Source organism: Anas platyrhynchos, chromosome 2 (genome assembly GCF_047663525.1).
Source record: "Anas platyrhynchos isolate ZD024472 breed Pekin duck chromosome 2, IASCAAS_PekinDuck_T2T, whole genome shotgun sequence".
Taxonomy (NCBI): domain Eukaryota; kingdom Metazoa; phylum Chordata; class Aves; order Anseriformes; family Anatidae; genus Anas; species Anas platyrhynchos.
The window spans coordinates 96,629,380-96,648,983 of NC_092588.1; the positions used below are offsets into that span (position 1 = coordinate 96,629,380).

The following is a 19,604-nucleotide window of genomic DNA, read 5'->3' on the forward strand; positions in this document are numbered from 1 at the left end:
AGATGGTTTTGCATGTAGAATTAATAACATGCAGGCAGGTAAGAGACAGACATGGTGGTCAGTCACATACACGTTCTTTTCATTTTTAGGAAAGAGTAATGTCAAAATGTATGGATTTTTTCTTCAGTTTCAGAAGGTAAGAAAGCAGAAAATTCTTAGGAACATAAATTAGTAGGCATTGACCTGATCTTTGCCTATAATGTAAAAATAAAATGAAAAACAGCTGTTGACTCACTCTTCAGCAGGTCTGAAACTTTTTCTGTCAGCTGTTTTGGGTGAGAAAGGGCCTTGTGATCAGCTCATCCATACCTGCAATGGTCGTTAGAAGAGGGGAGCCAGACAGCAGAGAATGGGAAACTTGATCGGCTGTCGCAGTGGAAGCCACTTACCAGCCAGAGCCCTGAAGAGGGATTGTACAAGCAGCTTTCCTGATAAAACAGATTATTAAAACGTCAGCGATGGTGAGAGGTGAAATTGCAATTACACGGTGCATCTTTCTGATCACTCTCCCCTCTTGCTGCAATGATATGCACTGGAAAGCACCTTCATCAGGAATTACCGTCAAACTACTAGGTCATTTCACAGGAGTGGCAAGATGTTGATATTTACAGAACCATCGTGCCTTGTGTTGTGCATTCCTCAGGAAGATTTTATGAAGAAGGCCCCATCATTTTTCAAACTTTTTGTATGACTAAAATACTGAGGTTTTGAGTTAAACAGTGCCTACTGCTTATTTTCTAAGATGATTACATTGTATGAACAAGCTTTGACTCCCTTGAAATTTCTTGCATCTACTCTGTCTGCCACTCAATAGTATCAGTGTGTCTGTGTGTGTGTGGATTGAAAATGCTTGGAAGTCTGTTTCTACCTATCTGCTTGTGTTTAAACACATAACAATGAATCAACACCACTACTTTAATCCTTATCTTGCTAGTTACCCTGGAAATTGATTTTATCTCCAGCTGTGCTATTCCTTGTGCTTATCCTTTATGTCTGGCTTTTGACTTTTGCGATGCTACTTAGTGTATACATGTGTGCAGATGCATATGGATAGATGGATATTTTTAAAAAATGCATACTACTTATATGTGCCGTGTGATATGTAGAGTTGGAGTATTCCTTTCTGCTTGATTACTCCCAGTGTTGCATCTCTTCACTCTCATTAACTGCTTGAAACAGTGTAATAGGAGTGACACCCAGTGGGGCAGCCTGCCTCATCATTTTAAATTGAAAATACTTTCACTGTCTGGATCCTAAACAATTGCATCAGTGTCACGCCTACTAAAAACAGGTTTATATGTTAATACCAGTGGTTTTGGCTCCATTAATCTAGTTTGCCTCCAAAGCAGTGCAGGAGAATGGATTAGTTGGTGGAATTAATGAATAGTTTTGGCAAGAAGAATGAGACTGCTAAATATAAAGGAATTGTATTGAACTGAATTCTGACTACTACTGTTCTGAAGGAGAATATACATATGCAGGTTTAATAAGGAATCCCTCTGATCTATACTCATTGTTAATGGGTATTAATTACTTTATAAAATAATATTTATGTACTAAATACAGGTATGTTTACTAAATTTTTAAATATATAGGGCAATCCAGGGTAGATAAAGATCACAGAACTGTGGGGACCTTGAGAGATCATTGGATCCAAGACCCTGCCAAAACAGGTTCCTTAGAGCAGGCTGCCCAGGTTAAAAAAAAATAAAAATAAAAAAATAAATTATTTCTCCCAGTTACACTGAGCAGATAATTTATCTCCTTTTAACTTAAAAAAGTTTTTAATATTTTTCCGATTTATATGTATCTAGTTTAGTCTAGCTTTATAAAATAACAGAATTTCACATATTCATTGAAGTATTCTGACATGAAGATCCACAGTACAAGTTTTTAAAAGAAAGCCATTCTGAGGGATGCAGTTTTATTTGGACATAAATGAACAACCATTGTGCACAAAAGGAGTGGACTGGGGAGAAGGAGTACTGGAGCTGATTATGTTTCCTACACTGTCTTACTGTTTTCTTTGTATGAAATCCTTGGTTATTTGGAATGCTAATGATGACATTTTAAATCTAATGTAATTCCTAAAAAATTTGCAGTATTAAAAAACAAGCAACCCCCCCCCCCCCCCCCAACAAAAACAAACAAAACAAAACAAAAAAACACTTTCAAATTATGTATGGCTGAACAAACTATTCTTTGTAGAATTTCAGTGGATTTTTTTTTTTAAGACAGTGTTTTTCTTGTTTGCTCTTTGGTATAGCCTTTTCATTTTCTCATAAATAATCAGAGATGCTGTGGATACCCTTACTGTGGAAAAGAAGGCTTTTTTGTGTGTGGGTGTTGGGTGTGTGTTTTTTCCTTTACAAAATGTCAAGAGTGTCAAGCTTCATTTTAGCAGACGGCTACTGCAGAGTTTTGCCAAAGGTGAGCTATCTTAAATGAAGGGGCCACTATGGAGCTTATTTTGATGGCAAAATGCACCTTTAATGGCAGATTGTATCAAATCCAGTAAACAATGATGTTTGGAATTGCTATGTTTATGTTAAAACTGATTTTCTGCGTTATTCCTCTGTGGTGCAGTAAACATCTTCTGTTTGCATAGATGTTCACTAATTTGGGTTGGGTTGGCATAGGACAGTAGGGGATCAAATGACACATGAAGGATTACCAGTTACATTCTTTAACTATGTCTATACTACTAGCCTCAGTTTCCCAACAGACTGAGCATTGTAGTTCCGATCTGGCAGTTTTTAATTTTGTCTTTTTATTAGGTAAAGTGCTGCACTAAAATCAGTGGGACTGTTCATGCTGTTTAGATTGATTGCATGCTTGTGCCTGTTAATGGCTTAGTGGCAGAGTACCTTGCAGGCACTTTGGCGTGCCCATAAAGGTAATTCTGCTTCATTTGGGGCTCTGTGTACTGCTGCTTGTATTGAGTAGTTACCTCGTTGAATGGTTTCTTTGAAATCATTGTGGCTGCTGACTGTTGGGTACCATGCGTATAAATAGAAATGAAGCAAATTTTTAAAAGCTGATTTTAATGTGGAAGATCAGGGTTAGCTAGTCAGTTTAAAAGCATATTCTTTATGTTGAGTTTAAACCAGTTTTGAATGTAGTTAATATAAAGAAGTGCCGAATCTCAATTTTACAGGTAATTATCCGCTATAGTGGTCTGCAAACCCTAAGCAACTTGAGCTACGGGCTTGGATGAGTGGATGGAATTTTGCAGACCATTTGACATGGTTGCCCATAGGTAACCTGAAAATGTGTATCTGTTTATTTAAAAGAAGGAAAGTGAGGCATTAACTATTGCAAAATTACTGCTCAATTTCTTCAGGAGCATTTTTTTTAGATATGTTTGTTTCTTTGTAAGAAAAGGAACAGACTAACTTTCTACCTAACTGATAGAGGTACAGTATCACGGTGTCTTTGTGTGACATTCAACTAAGAGCATTTCTGGAAGTTGCTCAGAAAAACTTCATTTATTTTCTTCTTTTATTTTTAAAACTCTGAATTCCACAGGAGAAGTTTAGTCAGACTATCTGATTTCCTTGAACATTGCATGTGGTGTTTTCCTGGGGATTAGTTCTTCTCTTGCAAAATTGCTTCTTCCAAATGAACGTTCTTGATGTCCATGCAAAATTATTTGAGAGACTATTTTTCGCATGGCCTCTCTCGCTCTTCTGCTACCTCTTAGTCCATGTTTAGCTGCGTTTTCCTGCCTTTCTGAAAGCTTCCTGCTGCTTTATTCCCTCAGTCATTGCTCTGCTGCATTACTGGTAACTGTAGTCATGACTCCTGTCTCTTGCAGCTTTGGAGATATGTTGTCCTTTACACTGACTGCATTTGTTGAGCTGATGGATCATGGGATTGTATCGTGGGATACATTCTCTGTGGCATTCATTAAAAAGGTAAATTTGTAATCAATACTATGCATTTTGTACCAGTTTGCTTCCACAATTTAATTTTTTTTAAGGTGAGTTGTGCTTTGTCTTTTTCAGATATATTATTTAGGTGATTGCTTGGTCAAAAAGGTATATGAAAATGGAAGTAAAGTGCTATTTAAAATTACAAATATTTTTAATTGCAAGATCTAGTTCAACTGTTACTGAATTCTATGGGAGTGAAATTGGATCAACACTATATTAGGCTTATTATGTGGGCAATTGTTCACTTGGTTACGGTGTGACCTTCTTGTGCATATACCATGCAATTAAAGTAGAAATCAGTGTCTAGATTTAATATAAATGAGCAATGAGTAATAATATATCTCTTGAAACATAAACAGCACTGACATGTTTCCTTTGGGGGTGTGGAAGGAAGAGAAATTAGTTCGTTTACAAATTGAAATTATTAAGATGGAATCTACTGAGTTTGTGAAGCTAAACTCCAGCCCCCTGAGTCCTGCAGCAAAGTTCTATGGTTTTGAAAAAAGATTTTTCCACGATTTGCAATGTTTTTCTTCTTTTCATAAGTGTAGGAGTTGCACAAAAACAACAGAAACACTGGAGTACTCCTTAAATGCAGAGGTTTAACAGACTTCAGAAAATAAAGCTTTTGTTGTTACTGATTTAACCATTTTCACTTATTGTCATCTTAACTATTGACAGGTTGAAATTGAATAGGGAGGCTCTTTCATTTATTAAAACAAACTAAACTATTTCTGAAGATTTTTTTTTCAAAACAGGTTGGAACAATATGCTTAAATTGCACTTGTACAAGTTCAAATATTCTAATTCACTAAAATGATAGCAGGGGCTAGTGGAGCTAATGTAACCTGTGACAAAGATTGCTTTCCTTCTTAACCAAATGTATCAGACTTCTACTTTAAATTTGGTTGCAAAATTGCTACCACCAAAAGAAAGTACAAATTTACTTTTGTTATCAGGAGTGAAAGAAACAATTATGAAAAGAGGGTTAGATTTTAAGTTCTGTTTTGGTCATTAAAATGATAGATATTATTTGTAAGAAAAATTAATATTGATCTAGGTTTGGGACTTTTTTGTTTGTTTGCTAATCTTGTAGGCTATGTAGATTATCATGATGATTATTATTATTTTACCATGACAAAGAAAATCATGCACATGTTCTAATTGACTTCATGAGATACAAGGTCAATCCCAGAATGTGTTAGTTACTAGAGGAGGCTAAAAATGAGCGTATTAAGAAATTTGCGAAAAATGACTTGAAATCAGTCTACTGAGTGACTCAGAATTATTGGTTTTGTCTTACCCTTTCAACATGTCTTGCACTGTTAGTTGTATAGTAACAACTGAAAGAGGTGCTGTGCACCCCTGCGACTGGCTGTCTTCTGGTGGAACTGGTGGAAAAGAAAGAGACCACGGTGAAGAATAGGGGGGTATTAAAACAGAAAGGAAAGAAGGACAAAGGAAGACAAAAATACAGGAAAGAGGCACAAACACGTCCTGATCTGCCAAGCATTTGTAAGGCAGAACAACTGTGCTCTCTGGAGCTGTGGGGGCGAGGGGCGGAGCTAAAGGAGCATCTTGGGACTGTGTTTCTCTGGTGGGAATCTGCAGCTTTATTCTCCTTTGCTATTCTGACCTTGGCTTTTGGCAGGCCACTTGAGGCTGACAGGATGGATAAGAGAGCTGATAAGTTTCTTCTAGCTGAAAGGGAATTCTGCAATCCTACTTCAAATGCTTCTGTCCTTTGAAGCTGTCTCTCACGTTAAATGGAAGCCAAACTGGAATGGGAAAGAATTAGGCTGAATGAGTTACCTTTTTTTTTTTTTGCCTTGAATAAATAGTTTCCTAACTAGAATTGTAGAAGCTGGAGGAGACCTTAAGGGAAGGTCTAACTGCTCCTTATGACTAACTAGTTGGTGTTGGATGCAGTCCAACTTCTCCCATCCTTTGGGTACAAAAAGACTCCAACTGCATAAAGATTCCATCTGCAGCAAACAAGAGTTGACACCTTCAAGTAGAGCTTTGTTCCCTATCTTCAGGGAAAATGTTATAACTTGAAAAACTTTCTTAGAGTGTTCAAGCATCTCTCAAGATGTTTTTCTTACTCATGACAATAAAGCGTATTTACGTTGAATTTCCATAGTTGCCTAAAGAATTTGGCTGTCCAGTTTTTACAAAACATCATGATAATTGGATATCAGGGGAAAAAAAAGGTACTCTCCTTTGGTTTCTACAATAGGAGAAATAAAATAAAGGCCTGTAATGTTGGTTAAAGTATTCTTAACCATCTCTTAGAATTATTTATATAAGTGCTGTTTCATAATGATGTGATGCAGTCTTACTCTTGATGAGTTGCTTACTCTGCCTTCCAAGATGTACAGTGCAGGAGAAGGGGATGGCAGCAGGGTAACTATCTTTGTGTCTCACCGCTGCCAGTTGTTTTTTCTGTAGTCAAGTGGAACTCCAGTTTCTTCCTTGAAATTGAGATACAAGCTTGAAAACTTTAATAGGCATAACGACTCTACAGAAATAAACTGCCTCAGATTTCTCTGTTATTTTCACTTACTGATATCAAAATGGTACAGACAAATAACTAATAAACATATCACTGCTTTGAAAAGTTAGATCAGTTTCCTTCCCTGTTTTTTCCCTGGTGGTTGTGGGCTTGTGGTGGTATTGGTGTGTTTGTTTGCTTGTTGTTGTTGTTGCTATTGTAACTTTTAAATTCCTTCCTGACTTTAGGTGACTCTGAAACAGAAGAGCTCAGAATATGTTGTTTATTTTGGTTTCCTATCTGCCCTTACTCTATAGGTCCTGTTTCATCAAGAACTGAGGCTGATTTTGTAAAGGAATCCTGATTTCTAATTTCCCTTGAAATTGGCAGGAAGCTCAGCACCCAGTTGCTTCTATTGTATGTGGCTACATGTCCCAGTGGGGCTATGCAGACATTAAGGTTACAGGTACCTTTGCTGAGCAAATAGTTTTATCCTTAATGACACACATCTGCGTGACAGGTTTTCATGTGAAAGTGCAAAGCAATTAAGTTTCTTGTTTCTGGAGGGGAGGTTGTATTTCTGTGAGATTGCATTATTTTAATCATCAGAATTTTTGATAAATGAGTGCAGAATTATTTTTGGATGTTGAAAGCCCTCCTGGCACATGGTGTTCAATAAGCAGAGTTCTCTAGAGAACAGCAAATGACACAAATTCAAGCTCCTATTGATTCTTGTCTGTTCTCAGGAAAGGTCTTTTTTCTACATCCAGAACTTCGGATATGGTAATCAAATTTCTTCTTAAACTAATTGTATTCCCTCTGGTAATGGCATGTCTTATTTCTCAGAGTAGACAAGCCTATTATTTCTGGCCCGATTTCATGCTTCAGCAAGGTGGCTATGAATATACATAGCTTGACATGCAAGTTACCCAGCAGACGTTTAGCATGTAATGTATGTCCAGTGTGAGACGTCAAAGCTCTTTAAACACGCAAGCCAGACTCACTTATACCTTGGGCTTGTGTTTATGATGGTAAAAGGCTGTATGGTCCAGGATCAGAAGAATAAATGTGTCTTTCTTAGATTGAGGTTTCAGATATCTATACCGTTTGATTAGAGCAGCCCCCTAATAAGATTGTTATATCCTAGTGAAGCATTTGCATTGGCACTTGAAATATCATGGAAAAGAGCTGCTGCACCAAGAATGATTTATGTCAAGGCTTGTAAAGAGCATGGTGACAACAGAGTGACAACTTGGGATGCATTCTGGGCATATTGTATTCCTGCTGCGCAATTGATCCATGTGTGCTTGGTGGCTGAGGCATCTGGAGTGCATTTGGCTGATTGTATGAACAGCGCAGAGCTGATCTGTGCATGCCCACTGTCCATATTGTGGGATTTCTGGACATCTGGCAGTCCTGGCTGCAGTGTATCAGAAAACAACTGGATTAACATTAAGAGAGGCAGGGTAGTACAGGGCTGCAGAGATGTAGCTTGTCACCCTAAATAGCACAATGTGCATTATTTATTAATGTAAATAGTAGTTGTGCTCAAGACTTGCAGATAGCAGATAGTGAAAGTCCAGAGCAGAAAAAGGCTGGTTAAGTTGCTCCTCTCCTGCTGTTGTCCATACGTGCATGGGTTGGTTCTTTATTGTTCTGTAAATCCAATGCCTATTTTGTGAACAGATGCCTTGTATTCTGCATTAAATGTTCTTGTGGCAGTGCAAAGCAAGTAGCAGAGCAACAAACAGCGGTGCAATAGGTTAAAAGAACAAAAATTCATCCCTCTTTCCTCATAGTCTCCTACCAAAGTTATTTTTTTAAAAAGGGAGGGGGGTGTTGCTGCTTCAGCACTACTCAGAATGTCACAGGAACAAAACAGTGTCATTGTCCCCATGTTGATATCTAGCTGTGAATTTTACAATCAGCAAGGCAGCTTTTCCAGGCAAAGGGCATACCTTTCTTCCTCCAAAAGGAAAATGATACCAAGGTCTAAGTGAGCTTCTAGAATCCAAAACAGTATAATCATGTTAGTGGCGTGTAGCATGACTACTTAAGAAGGGCATGGACTTCAAGGTTTCTGGAAAGAATGCATCACATAGACTGCAGTGACCCCATCTCAAGTCTACAACAAGTAAATAACTAGTCACAGGACATCTCTTGTCTGTGCTTCCTTGGGTACCTTTTTGCTTTTCTGTGCTGGTATAGGTATGTTTCAAGAAAACCCAAGCGGTTCTTGCTTCCTTTGCCAGCAGAAGGTGAGAGGCTTCCCCTGGGAGCTGTGTCTACAGACTGGGAAGCATGCAGAAGAAAGAATATATGCTGCCACATGGTACCACACAGCTGTGTTGGCTCCACAGATGTGAGCATGCATTAAGTTATTGCCACGCTGCAGAAATGTGTAGGTCAGACGTGGTTTCTATTAGTGTGCCATTTGTTCATAGCAGCTTTCGGTAAGAGTGAGGGTTATTAATGCATGAACAGCTAGCAAGACAGGATTCTAGATAGAGCTACACAATCAGTTGTGCTGATAAATGATAATCGACTGAGTTTTAATTTGCAATCTGGAAGAGCTTTTAATGTTGGTAACAGCAAGTAAAAAAAAAAAAAAAAAAAAGTATATTTTGCTGGAGTTGCATTTTCCAGAGATATAGATGTAAATTTCTCTCCTGCAGCAGTTGCTTTGAGCCTAGAAATTTGTTTAGAGAGCATTGGCTGCACAGATCCTGGAGAGAATGAGCAGAATTCTTGTGATCCTTTCCAAAGTTTCCCTCACAAAAAATGTAACGGAGTTCTTTAATGTTGATTTATCTTGTGCATAACTTCATCTTGAGGCATGTGGCCATTAATATTGACATAAAGATGTGGTGATTTGTGCCAGGTGAAGAATCTGTGCCACTGCGTCCTTTGAAGGTATCTGCAGTGCCTTGTTGAGTGCTTTCAGGTGTTCACTGATGCCTGGCATTTGGGCAAGACTACTTCTGTTCTGATGATTCCTGAGCCACTTCCACAGTTTTCTTTCTTCCCTTTCCCTGGTTTCATGACAAGATGCAAATGTTCAAAATGTGTTAATTTGTAGATAGCAAGCTACGTGAACAAGTTTGCCTCGGACATCTCTATCTTACAACGGTCGCTAGCAATTCTGGAATCGATGGTGCTCAATAGCCATGACCTGTACCAGAAGGTGGCACAGGAGATCACAATTGGACAGTTAATCCCACATCTCCAAGGGTGAGTGTCTTCAAATGCCACTTGGTGTGGTAATTTATTTTTTTTTTCCAAATGAGCACAGCGTTTAGAAGAAGAGTGGTATAAAGACTAGCAGCCTCCTGCATTATTTTCACATTTATTATAAGTGGCTGAATGACAGGTTAGCAGTTTTCTGGAATTGCTTTATCATAGACTTCTATTGTTATTACTGCTGCTTCTAATACACTTTTTTCTTGGTGCTAAGTTGCCAGTGTGGTTGGAGGTGGGAAGTGAAAAGAAGAGCACTGAGTAGAGATTAAAGGCTTTAGAGCCATTAACATACAGATGGGGTTGCTTTTCTTTGCTCTGGGAAATGTCTAAGACAAAACTACTCAACTTTTATTGAAGGTACATTTGGAAAGGGAGAAGCTTTCTCTTTAACAGGAATATGCTGTGGTTAAACAGATGAAAACCACCTCCTTTTTAGCATAGGGTAATGTATTGTGCAACTAGCTATCCATGCCTCTACTCTCCTGAAACACTTTTAATACCAACAGATTCCTCTCCATAGCACTTTTAAGGGATTCCTCATTCTACCTGTAGCTGGTGGACATCTGACAGGAGCTGTTTGTTTGGGCATAGTCAGTGGCACTTTGAGGTCATGATTCAGTGCACCGTTCTTGAGTGCTGAGTCTCCTTCTGGAACATCTTGTTTCTCATATGAGTAATAGAGAGAACCTGGATGACTAGATTTAACTACCTAACTTACACATGGGTGATACTAAGTGCAAACAGTCCCTTGACTTCTACCAGCAGTAATGCAACTGGAAGATTAGTTTCTACAGCTTGTGTATTTTCGTCACCTTCTCTCATGTTTATATTTTTTTTTCCAAACAGGACAGACCAAGAAATCCAGACATATACCATTGCGGTAATAAATGCACTTTTCCTTAAAGCACCAGATGACAAGAGGCAGGTAAGTTGTTGGGATTTGTTGTATAATTCCCGTATCTGTAAGAAAAGTATATTTTAAAATCATTTAGGTTGAAAAAGATCTCTTAAGATCATCAAGTCCAACTGTTACTCCTGTAGTTGTCCCAGTCACATTTTTTCTGCATTTAGTTCCAACTGACACTTGCTTTATTTTTAGTGTCACAGGTATAATATCATGCATTTTAATGGAGCTGCTTCCATTTTGTACCAGTATTAGTGGGGATTAAGCATTCTTCTATGTTTTTTGTAGTTCCCTGTAACCTCACATGAACCATATTGACTGTGGCTGGCTGTAGTATTTATTGTACTGAACTCCTTGCCAGCACAGCTTGTAAACTCAGACTACTTTTTGGTAAGTCATTTCCCCCCCTAGATTTTTTAATAAAGAGTGTGTTCCTTTTGAAAATGGAAATATCTTGCCATGTAAGCATTTCATAACTGTCAGTGTACTATTTTAAGTTAAGTTTAGGGCCAGAGATCAGAAGCCTCAAAAGGAAGATTCAGGATTGCTAGATGATCTTAAATGAGGATGGAATGTAATGTGTTATGAAATAGAGAAGTTTTATCCTTGTTTATCAAGTCATTAGCTCGTGTCAAAACAGAGTTAGTCATTTATTTATTTAGTATTTCCATCACCAGAAACAGTAATGATAATTCTTGTGGTATGACATACTCCTAGTGTCCAGAATGAGTTCATTGGGAGCTGCTGATCCATTCTTATCAAGTCTTCTTAGATTTACTTATACTTTTAAATGGTGGGGATTGTTTAAACAAAATTGTTTAAACACTAGTACCTGCTGTCATGACAAAAAAAAAAAATGTTACAGAGTTTATAATCATCAGAACATAATGACTTGATTTGGCTCAAAGACTGATAGCTCTGTCATTAAAGAAAATTTCATTCAGTTTTTAAAATCCTAGGATAAATAGTTAGGATCCGTATAGTGGTTAATTAGCAAAACGTGTACAGGAAGGAGAGGTGTCTGTTAGCTGTCTACAGGGGTGAATGATATTATTTATTGGATTGTGTCTTTCTAAGAGAACCAAGCTGATGAAGTTCCATGTCTATCTCCCAGTTATTGGACTGGGGGTACTCAAAAGTTACAGTTCAGCATTCACCACTAGTATGGTTAGCAGGGAGAAGCTGTGGCATTCAAAATAGCTGATAGTAGATGAAACTGACTAATGCATTGCACTGGGAATTATCAAGAGCATGCATTTGTGCAAAAATGTCTGCTACAAGCAGAGCATGTCAGAAACGTCTGCAGGCTGCCAGAACTTGCCCAAGTAACCCTGCACCAAACTCCGTGTGATTTCAGCATCCTTGGCACCCTCCCTGCTGGAGACTGGTATGATGTGAATGATTGGCTTGCATTTAAGGAATGGATTTCAGTCTGGTTGCTGGTCTCCTACTTTCTTCTTACTTTATTTCTGTAATGCAAAAAGCCAAAGGTTTCAAGGTTTTTAGTTTCTAAATGAGGACTCCCTTGTTGCTTTGCTTTCTGTGCCACTGTTGAGGACTAAATCATCTAGAGAAACCTACGTTATATAAATAAGTGGGGGGGGGAGAGGGGAGAAGAATAGCACAAACCCTTTACATATCAGAAAAGGCCTGTTGAGCAATGAAATAATATCGTGAATGTTTGAAGCACTTTTTTTTCCTATGTCTCCAAATTGTCTGCATTTTCAGAGATGTTGCTATGGGAAATGAGGTGTCAAATAATTCTTGTTCTCATTTGTTACTACAATACTTGTTATAGAAGAGGCAGCTCATCAGCTGCTAATAGCCCAGCAGACTTCTTGGAGACAAAGTTGGTTTTGTTGTAGCAATAGGCTTTGTGAATGCTTGCTGCTCCTGTCACAGTTTCTGGGTCAGTGAACAAAAATGACAACCTGGTAATGGCGTTTTAATTTCCAGGTGTAAGAGTGAAGTGAGAATTCGATTGTTTACAAAAAGTAGAATGAATTTCCAGTTTTTGGCTTGAATGCAGAGAGGAAAACAAACAAACAAACAAACAAACAAAAAACCCTACCTCATTCTTTACCTGTCTGTCTTCCTTGCAGTGGACGTACTTTGTTTGAAAAGGCAGAGCCGGTCTGGTGTCTATAACGTAAGGTGTACCTACCATGTGCCTAGAGCTCCCTCTGCAGTTCAGTTGGGCATTTCCAAAGGAGATGGAATCATCTGTATCGTTCATTCTTCAGCTGCTACGTGCAATTGAAACGAGCTTTACCAGAAAAGGCATAAAAGCTGAGTTTCATAGGATTTTGGTCCCATCTTTCTTCCTTACCATTCCTGTATTTTGGTGTAAAGAAATCAGTCAGCATCCAGGACTGCCTCCTGCCTCAGAATTAAAATTCTTTTCTTCTTGCAAGCAAGTTCTCACCCTAACAGTAGCTTTATTTACATTGTTTCTGCAACCACATTTCAGCAATCTAGCTCTTCATTTTTACACAATAGTCTCATTTTCACTCCTTTCTAGTTTTGTTTTTTAATATAAAACCAGCTGGTATCTACTCTACATTACTTTCCAACTCTCACAAAGATTAGCAAGATGTTTTGTTATTTCTCCTGAATATGAACAATATTTGGATGTGGTGCCAACTACACAGAGTGACAGTGCATTCTAAGAATGTCCTTAAGCGTGTGTCAGCGTTGATTTGCTGTGCTGCATTACGTAAGGCTGATACACAAGTAGATCATTGGCATTAGCTGTATTTTTAGTCAAACATTACACTGTTGTGTACATATAAATAAGCGGTGTCTAACTAGCAGTGTGCAATATGTTAACCAAATTATCCAAATCCTTAAATTGTATATTTTATAAACAGGAATGTAAAAGTATTTCCATGATAATTGCTAAGTGCTATAAGATGTTTGCATTGCATATGCTAGTGTGTGTTCACATGCACACACACACACATTTTTATATTTATATTTATTTTCCATCATATTCATGATGGAAAGCATAATGAAAGTTAAAAACAGGTATGTGCTTATAGGTATGGTTCAGGACTCTGGGCTCTCATGCTTGATCGCTATAAAATATTCTCTCCTAGTCAAATGTCTAAGAGTGAAAGTCAAAACAAATCCTGGTTGATACTGATTTGGCCATTACTTCTAGAAAAAGAAGCAAATTGAAGGCAAAATAGTGGACCAATGCCAGCACTGCTGCCAAAATACAGGGAGAAGTATTACTCGCTAAGAGGAAACAGTACTGAGTCCTAGGCTAAAACTTAGAACATGTGACTTTGAAACAGCCAAAATGTTAATATGTGTGTTGTTTGACATCTGCTTTTAAAGCCCTGGCTGACAGATTCAAAGCATTTAATGCTGCGTTGTAGAGTGGGAGGCATAGAAGGAAGTTGTACTCGAACAAGTATATGCAAATGCTCTGTTTTACCTGCAAAGGTCTCCTCTGAGGTCTTATATTGCTGTTTTTGTATCACTGAAGTCCTCAGCTGATGAAGACTTGGCTTTTTTTTCCCCTCTTTTTCTTAGCAGAAAAACTCATGGAGAGTTTGTGGCCCCCAAAATAACTATCATAGTTGTAGTTGCTACACTGCTTCATTTTGCCTTAAAGAAACACTGTAGAAACATAAGAACGACACCTTAAAAAGCTTTAGTTTTATAGGTGTGTGAGAAACACTCCGTAGCCAATAACTTAGGCTCAGGCGAGGATCTCAGTGAAGTAGTAATTTATTCGCGATTGCAATGGCGGGCGCCCCACAAGCAGGAGAGAGCGCATCTACTAGTTCCAAAACACAGTTTATATACCTTTTGATGGCAGGACCCTCCCCTGTTTCCCCACTGAGTGGGTAATCCAGGTTCACAATCTATCTGATGCTTCACAAACAATGCATGGCCTTCAGTTGCCGGCCTGCTAAATTTCAAATTTCTTTTGACATTTTTACTGCTTGAAGTGGTAATGTTTCTTCACTTATCTGACTTGACTTGACACCGTGATTTTCACCTAATTGTCCTAAGGAGTCTGGTTGTCTGCATTTTACTAGGTTGCCTGCTAAACTTTCTTATCACTGTAAGCATATCTCAGTACCACATTCCCTCCTTCTAAACAATGTAACTCTGCAAAAACAACGTTTCTATTCCCACAATTCCCCCCTTTTCTTTTTTTATAAACTGTTGATTTTTGCAAAACCTTTCTCTAAGGTATAATTTGATAGACTTCTTTGCTTTCTTTGCTTTCCATCTCCTCATTATCTCCTTATCTGAGTAAGGTGGTAGCTCCATGGTCATTTGTTTCAATAGTGCGGTTTCAGTTAACCACTGTACTAGTCCTCTTACACAGAGGATAATGCAGCAACCAATGGCTGTCAAAACTCCTACAACTACGATCAATGTTGCAAATATGCCTATCTTTTTTTATTTTTTTCTGCCAATTCACTGGCAAGGGTGGTAAGCCCTTGCAATGCTCTTGTTACTGAGCCATCTGGGACACTATTGCTGGGTATAAGAGTGCAACAATGGTTGCTCAGTATTACACACACACACACCTCCTTCCTCTGCGAGCATCATATCTAATGCTATCCTGTTTTCCCAAGCCATTTTGCTGATGGCATCTAGTTGTTCAGCGATTCCTCTCATCGCATCCTTGGTATAATTGATGAATCTCTGCTTATTATAATAGAAATAATTAATCCAATCCACATTTTTATTGATTGTTACCCACCAGAACAGTGACTCAAACCCTGCAGCAATTTGATTTCTGGCTTTATGTTCATCTGCAACTCCTCTAGGTACCCCCATAGAATCTATGTATACTCTATCATCAAATGATATTCCTAAGCCTCTTTTACTTCCTCTGGGTATTTGTGATGTTTCTCTTTCAAATGCCAGGGTGAAGGGTATAGCTAATTGAACAAGTGCACAAGTACCTTCCCAATTAGATGGGTGGACCGTAAGATCTTCCCTCCACCGTCCCACCAGAGATCTGCCCTGGGGATCTCTAGTCTTGAGCAGTTTCCCATCAAGTCCTTGGTAGCACAAGGCAAATTCTCCCAGATGCCAGGTAGCACTCACACCCTGCCGTGAGAGGCAAGCTGTATGGTTACCTATAGCTGTAGAGAATGCAGGGGGAACCGTGATACTGTTATCATGCAAGAAACAGCAAAGAGAGACTTACAGGCCTCATTTCCCCAGGCAGTCTTTTCTTGATACAATGCAATCATACATCGCATCCCTTGGGAGTCTTTGGTCCACCCCCATGGGAAGGGCACTATCTGGGCAATCGGTCATCCCGAGGCACAAGCATAGCAGTAGCTACGGTTGAGACTCTGGACGGTATATTTGACCCATTCTATCCAGGCATTCACATCCCCATACCTTGTTTGAACTGACACATTTCAGAGGGCCTCCTGTTTTCTCTCCTGTTTTCTCCTTGAGTTTCTCCCTTTCTCTGATGGCAATAGAGGATTGTTTCCATATAGCTATTCTCAATCTGGCTGTTGGGTCTCTCCCAGTTATTTGTTCTCTCTGCTCAATTGTCGTTGGGCATTTAAATCTCCACAAGCTAACACCTCAAACATCAAATGTGACAGATTGTGGTACATAACCCTCTGTCACAATCACCCATATTTTGATGGGGTATCCCGTTTTTGCTATTATCTGGTCATGCCTTTTCCAAGTTGCCAATTGACCAAGGCCTTCTCTGAGGCCTAGAATCACTAAAAACAAAATTAGTAATCAGTTTTTCCCTGTCATTATTTTTAAACCTTAGGTTTCCAAATAATTATCGATACAAAAAAATAAGATGTACACTACTACTATAACAACCCCCCCTTGGGAGCACTGCAATTCGCTATAGGTCTGTTCTTTCTCTCAATCACAAGTCACAGTCGTTAGTTACCTGTGAAAAATAAAAGGTTAGTTTACAATTGTAAGCTCTTATCCTATTCAGAGTCCACTATGAGATTTTTCTCTTCAATTTCAACTTCCAACAAGTCTTTTGTAGGAACAGCTTCCCAGGTACTAGCGTCGACGGATGCCTTCACTCGACTATAGTGAGTCCAACCTTTTATAGTGAGTCCAACCTTTTTCCACAGTTCTTACAGCTGTTTCAGTGGTTAGTAATTGTCCTTCCCAGTCAGGCCGGAGTTGACTCTTTTCAGGTCCGAATCAGGACCCGGTTTCCTGGGTGATGGTGGTGAATGGGGAATTCCAAAGGTGGGGTTTGAGCCAACAACCCACAGGTCCTGAGAAATGACAAAGAAGAGGACAACCCCAGAATACAGTTCTTAAGAAAACTCTCTTGTTTTGAATTGTGGTATCTCATCCCTTCTGCCCAGATAGGGCAATCTGAACAGTATCTCATATGGTGAAATTCCTATATCCTTTCTTGGTGCTGTTTGAACCTGTAGGAGTAAGTATTTTACCCAAGGAAGTTGGGTTTCTAACACTAGTTTAGTTAATTGCTTCTTTAATGTCTGATTCATTCGCTCCACCTTCCCAGAAGAGGAGGGGTGCCAGGGGCTGTGAAAATCCCACTCAATCGCTAAGGCCTGCTTTAACCCTTGCAGTAAAGCTTTACACCCATCCAGTCACGTGGTCAATTAGGACAAACAAGTAACTCAGTAAAGTTTACCTGTATACTTTGGAAAGGTCAAATCCCTGGCTCCCGTCCTCTTCTAGATGGGTTACAGAAGACCTTTTTATTTACCTTTTGACATATAGTACATCCCCTGCATATGTGCTTCGCTAAAGTGTATATTCCTACACAGACATACTTGCGTAGCACAACATCACTTATTGCTTGCACCTCCCAATGACTTTTTTGATGTAAAACAGTTAATATTCGCCTCATTATCACTTTATTCAGCATTTCTCTCCCATCAGGGAGTATCCATTTTCCTTCAGACTTCATGGCTCCTGATTCCTTAAAAAAAATCTTTCTTTTAAAACTTTTTAGTTCTTTCTTAATTTTCAACAATTCCCTGAATCCTCTCTGCATTTATTCTGTTTTCCTTCAGACATTAGATGCCTTAAATACCTGACTTCTCTTTCTCCATATTGTAATTTATTTTTCAATACTCCCAAGCCCTGCTTTCCCAGAAAGTTGAATAGCTTGTTAGTAGCTTTCTTCACAACTCTTTTCTCCTGTCCTGACAATAGAAAACAATCCACATATTTGTTAACATTAATACCTCCTTGGGAGGTTGTAATTGCTCCAAAATCTTTTTAGAACTTACCCAAATAGATAGGTGGCCCTGTAAACCCCTGAGGTAAAATTGTCCACCTATATTGTTGCTTCCGCCCCCATTTCAGGGTCTTTCCAGTCAGAGGTGAATATACATGTTTGTTTGCTCTCAGGGCCTGAGAGCACTCTATTAATAACACTGTTATTCCAGTCTAACAATTTACTATTTGAATGCCCAGTTTAATCATCAAATCCCTTCTCAACAAGTTAGTCCCTGCCTTGGATACATACAATAATTACCCAGTGATCATTTTATCTCCTGGTCTCAGCTTGGTATCCCCCAAAAGTGGCACTGTTATCCCAGCCCCTTCTGCCCCCATCACTTTTTAGGGTTTCATTAGTTAATTTAATCCCTGATACTTTACAAGTCAGTAATGACCTAGCTGTTCCCCAGTGTATTGGGTTTGATGGCAAGGTTCGGGGGGTGTGAGAGGTGTGGGGGTGGGAAACTGCAGTGGCAGCCCCCGTGAGAAAAACCCAGAAACCTCCCCGTGGTAGATAAGGGACAATTTCATCTGGCCCCAAAGGGGCCCACTGCTGCCCAGAGCCAAGCCATGAGCAATACAGTCTGTGCCTCTGTGAGAGCACATCCACAAAAACAAACAAAGAAACAAACAAAAACCTGCTGCTCAACAGCAGTTGGGAGAGCGAGAAACCCGCCCGCAGGCACCAAAGTCAGTGCAGAAGGAGGGGGAGGAGGCGCTCCAGGCGCTGGAGCCGAAGCCCCCCTGCGGCTGCTGGAGAGGCCCCTGGTGAAGCAGGCTGTTCCCCCCTCCCCGATGCTTGGGAAACTGAACAAACACCACAGCAAATATACCAAAACTTCTAGACTGTTACTTAGATAATGCCTACATCACCTTTCCCTGCTCATTCAACTTCAAACAGCTCTGTTAAATACTACATGCCACACCTTTAACACCTTCAGCAACCCTTTTAACACTTCCTTTATCTTTCTCCAGCCTGTACTTTTCTAATACCAGCACCAAAGGCTCAGTCAGGGTCCAACTTATTTCCATACCTTGTCCCTCCAAGATACTGAAACAACATATCAATATAGCATATTTCATCCCATTTTCCTTCTTTCCTCCTTCTTCCACTCCAGATATTCCTATTCGAAGAGGCCAGCCTGGCCACACTTAAAACATCTTATCAAAGTCTGTCTCTGCTAGGACTCAGGCCACAACACAGGCAGCCTTCTTTGCCTGCCATTCCTTCATCTCTCTTCCTCTCCTTTCCATCCTGGCCCTGACTCCCCCTGAAGATTTTCTTCCTCTTTCTCCAACGCTCTGCCTCACTACCCGCTGCACTGTCAATACCATTAGTTTCGCTCTCTTTTTTTTTCTTTTTTTTTTTTTTTTCCTTCTTATCTCCCCTCCGGACACACACCTCCAGGGCCTCCCGCAGGAGGGTCCCCGAGTCAGTTCACTACATCCCCCCACCTTCTGAAGCATTTTCTGCATATTTTGCCAGGCTTTAATCACACAATGAACTTTCAAGAGCCCTTGGGATATTGGGTCCTCAGGTCTCATCCCCAAGTACTTTCTCATTCTGACCCCAAGTCTCTCATATGATTTCTGTGTTGCACACTATTATTATTCCAGCCAGGATTGGCAAGTGGGTATTTCTGCCCTGCCGGTATTACCCCTAGTCCTGGAGGATGAGCTCTTTCCCATTCTTGTATAGCAGCTCTCCTCCTGATCATTCCCATTTCTTTCCCTGTAAACAACATACTTATAGACATAATTCCCTCCCCCAAGAGTATAAATCAGGTCGTAGGAA

General features: G+C 39.5%; 1 protein-coding gene across 14 annotated transcripts in view; it reads left to right on the forward strand.

Moving 5' to 3' along the window:
• ELMO1 (engulfment and cell motility 1) overlaps window positions 1-19,604 on the forward strand; it is a 310,601-nt gene that overhangs the window by 101,288 nt on the left and 189,709 nt on the right. For 11 of the 14 annotated variants that reach the window (XM_027451441.3, XM_027451440.3, XM_027451439.3 and 8 more), the window contains 3 exons: window positions 3,818-3,917; window positions 9,509-9,660; window positions 10,516-10,594. In XM_027451441.3, coding sequence (XP_027307242.1) covers window positions 3,818-3,917; window positions 9,509-9,660; window positions 10,516-10,594 — 331 coding nt within the window. Of the gene's footprint in view, window positions 1-287; window positions 462-3,817; window positions 3,918-9,508; window positions 9,661-10,515; window positions 10,595-19,604 lie in introns of those variants that run through there. The other 3 variants (XM_027451452.3, XM_027451451.3, XM_027451450.3) reach the window with 2 other exon arrangements.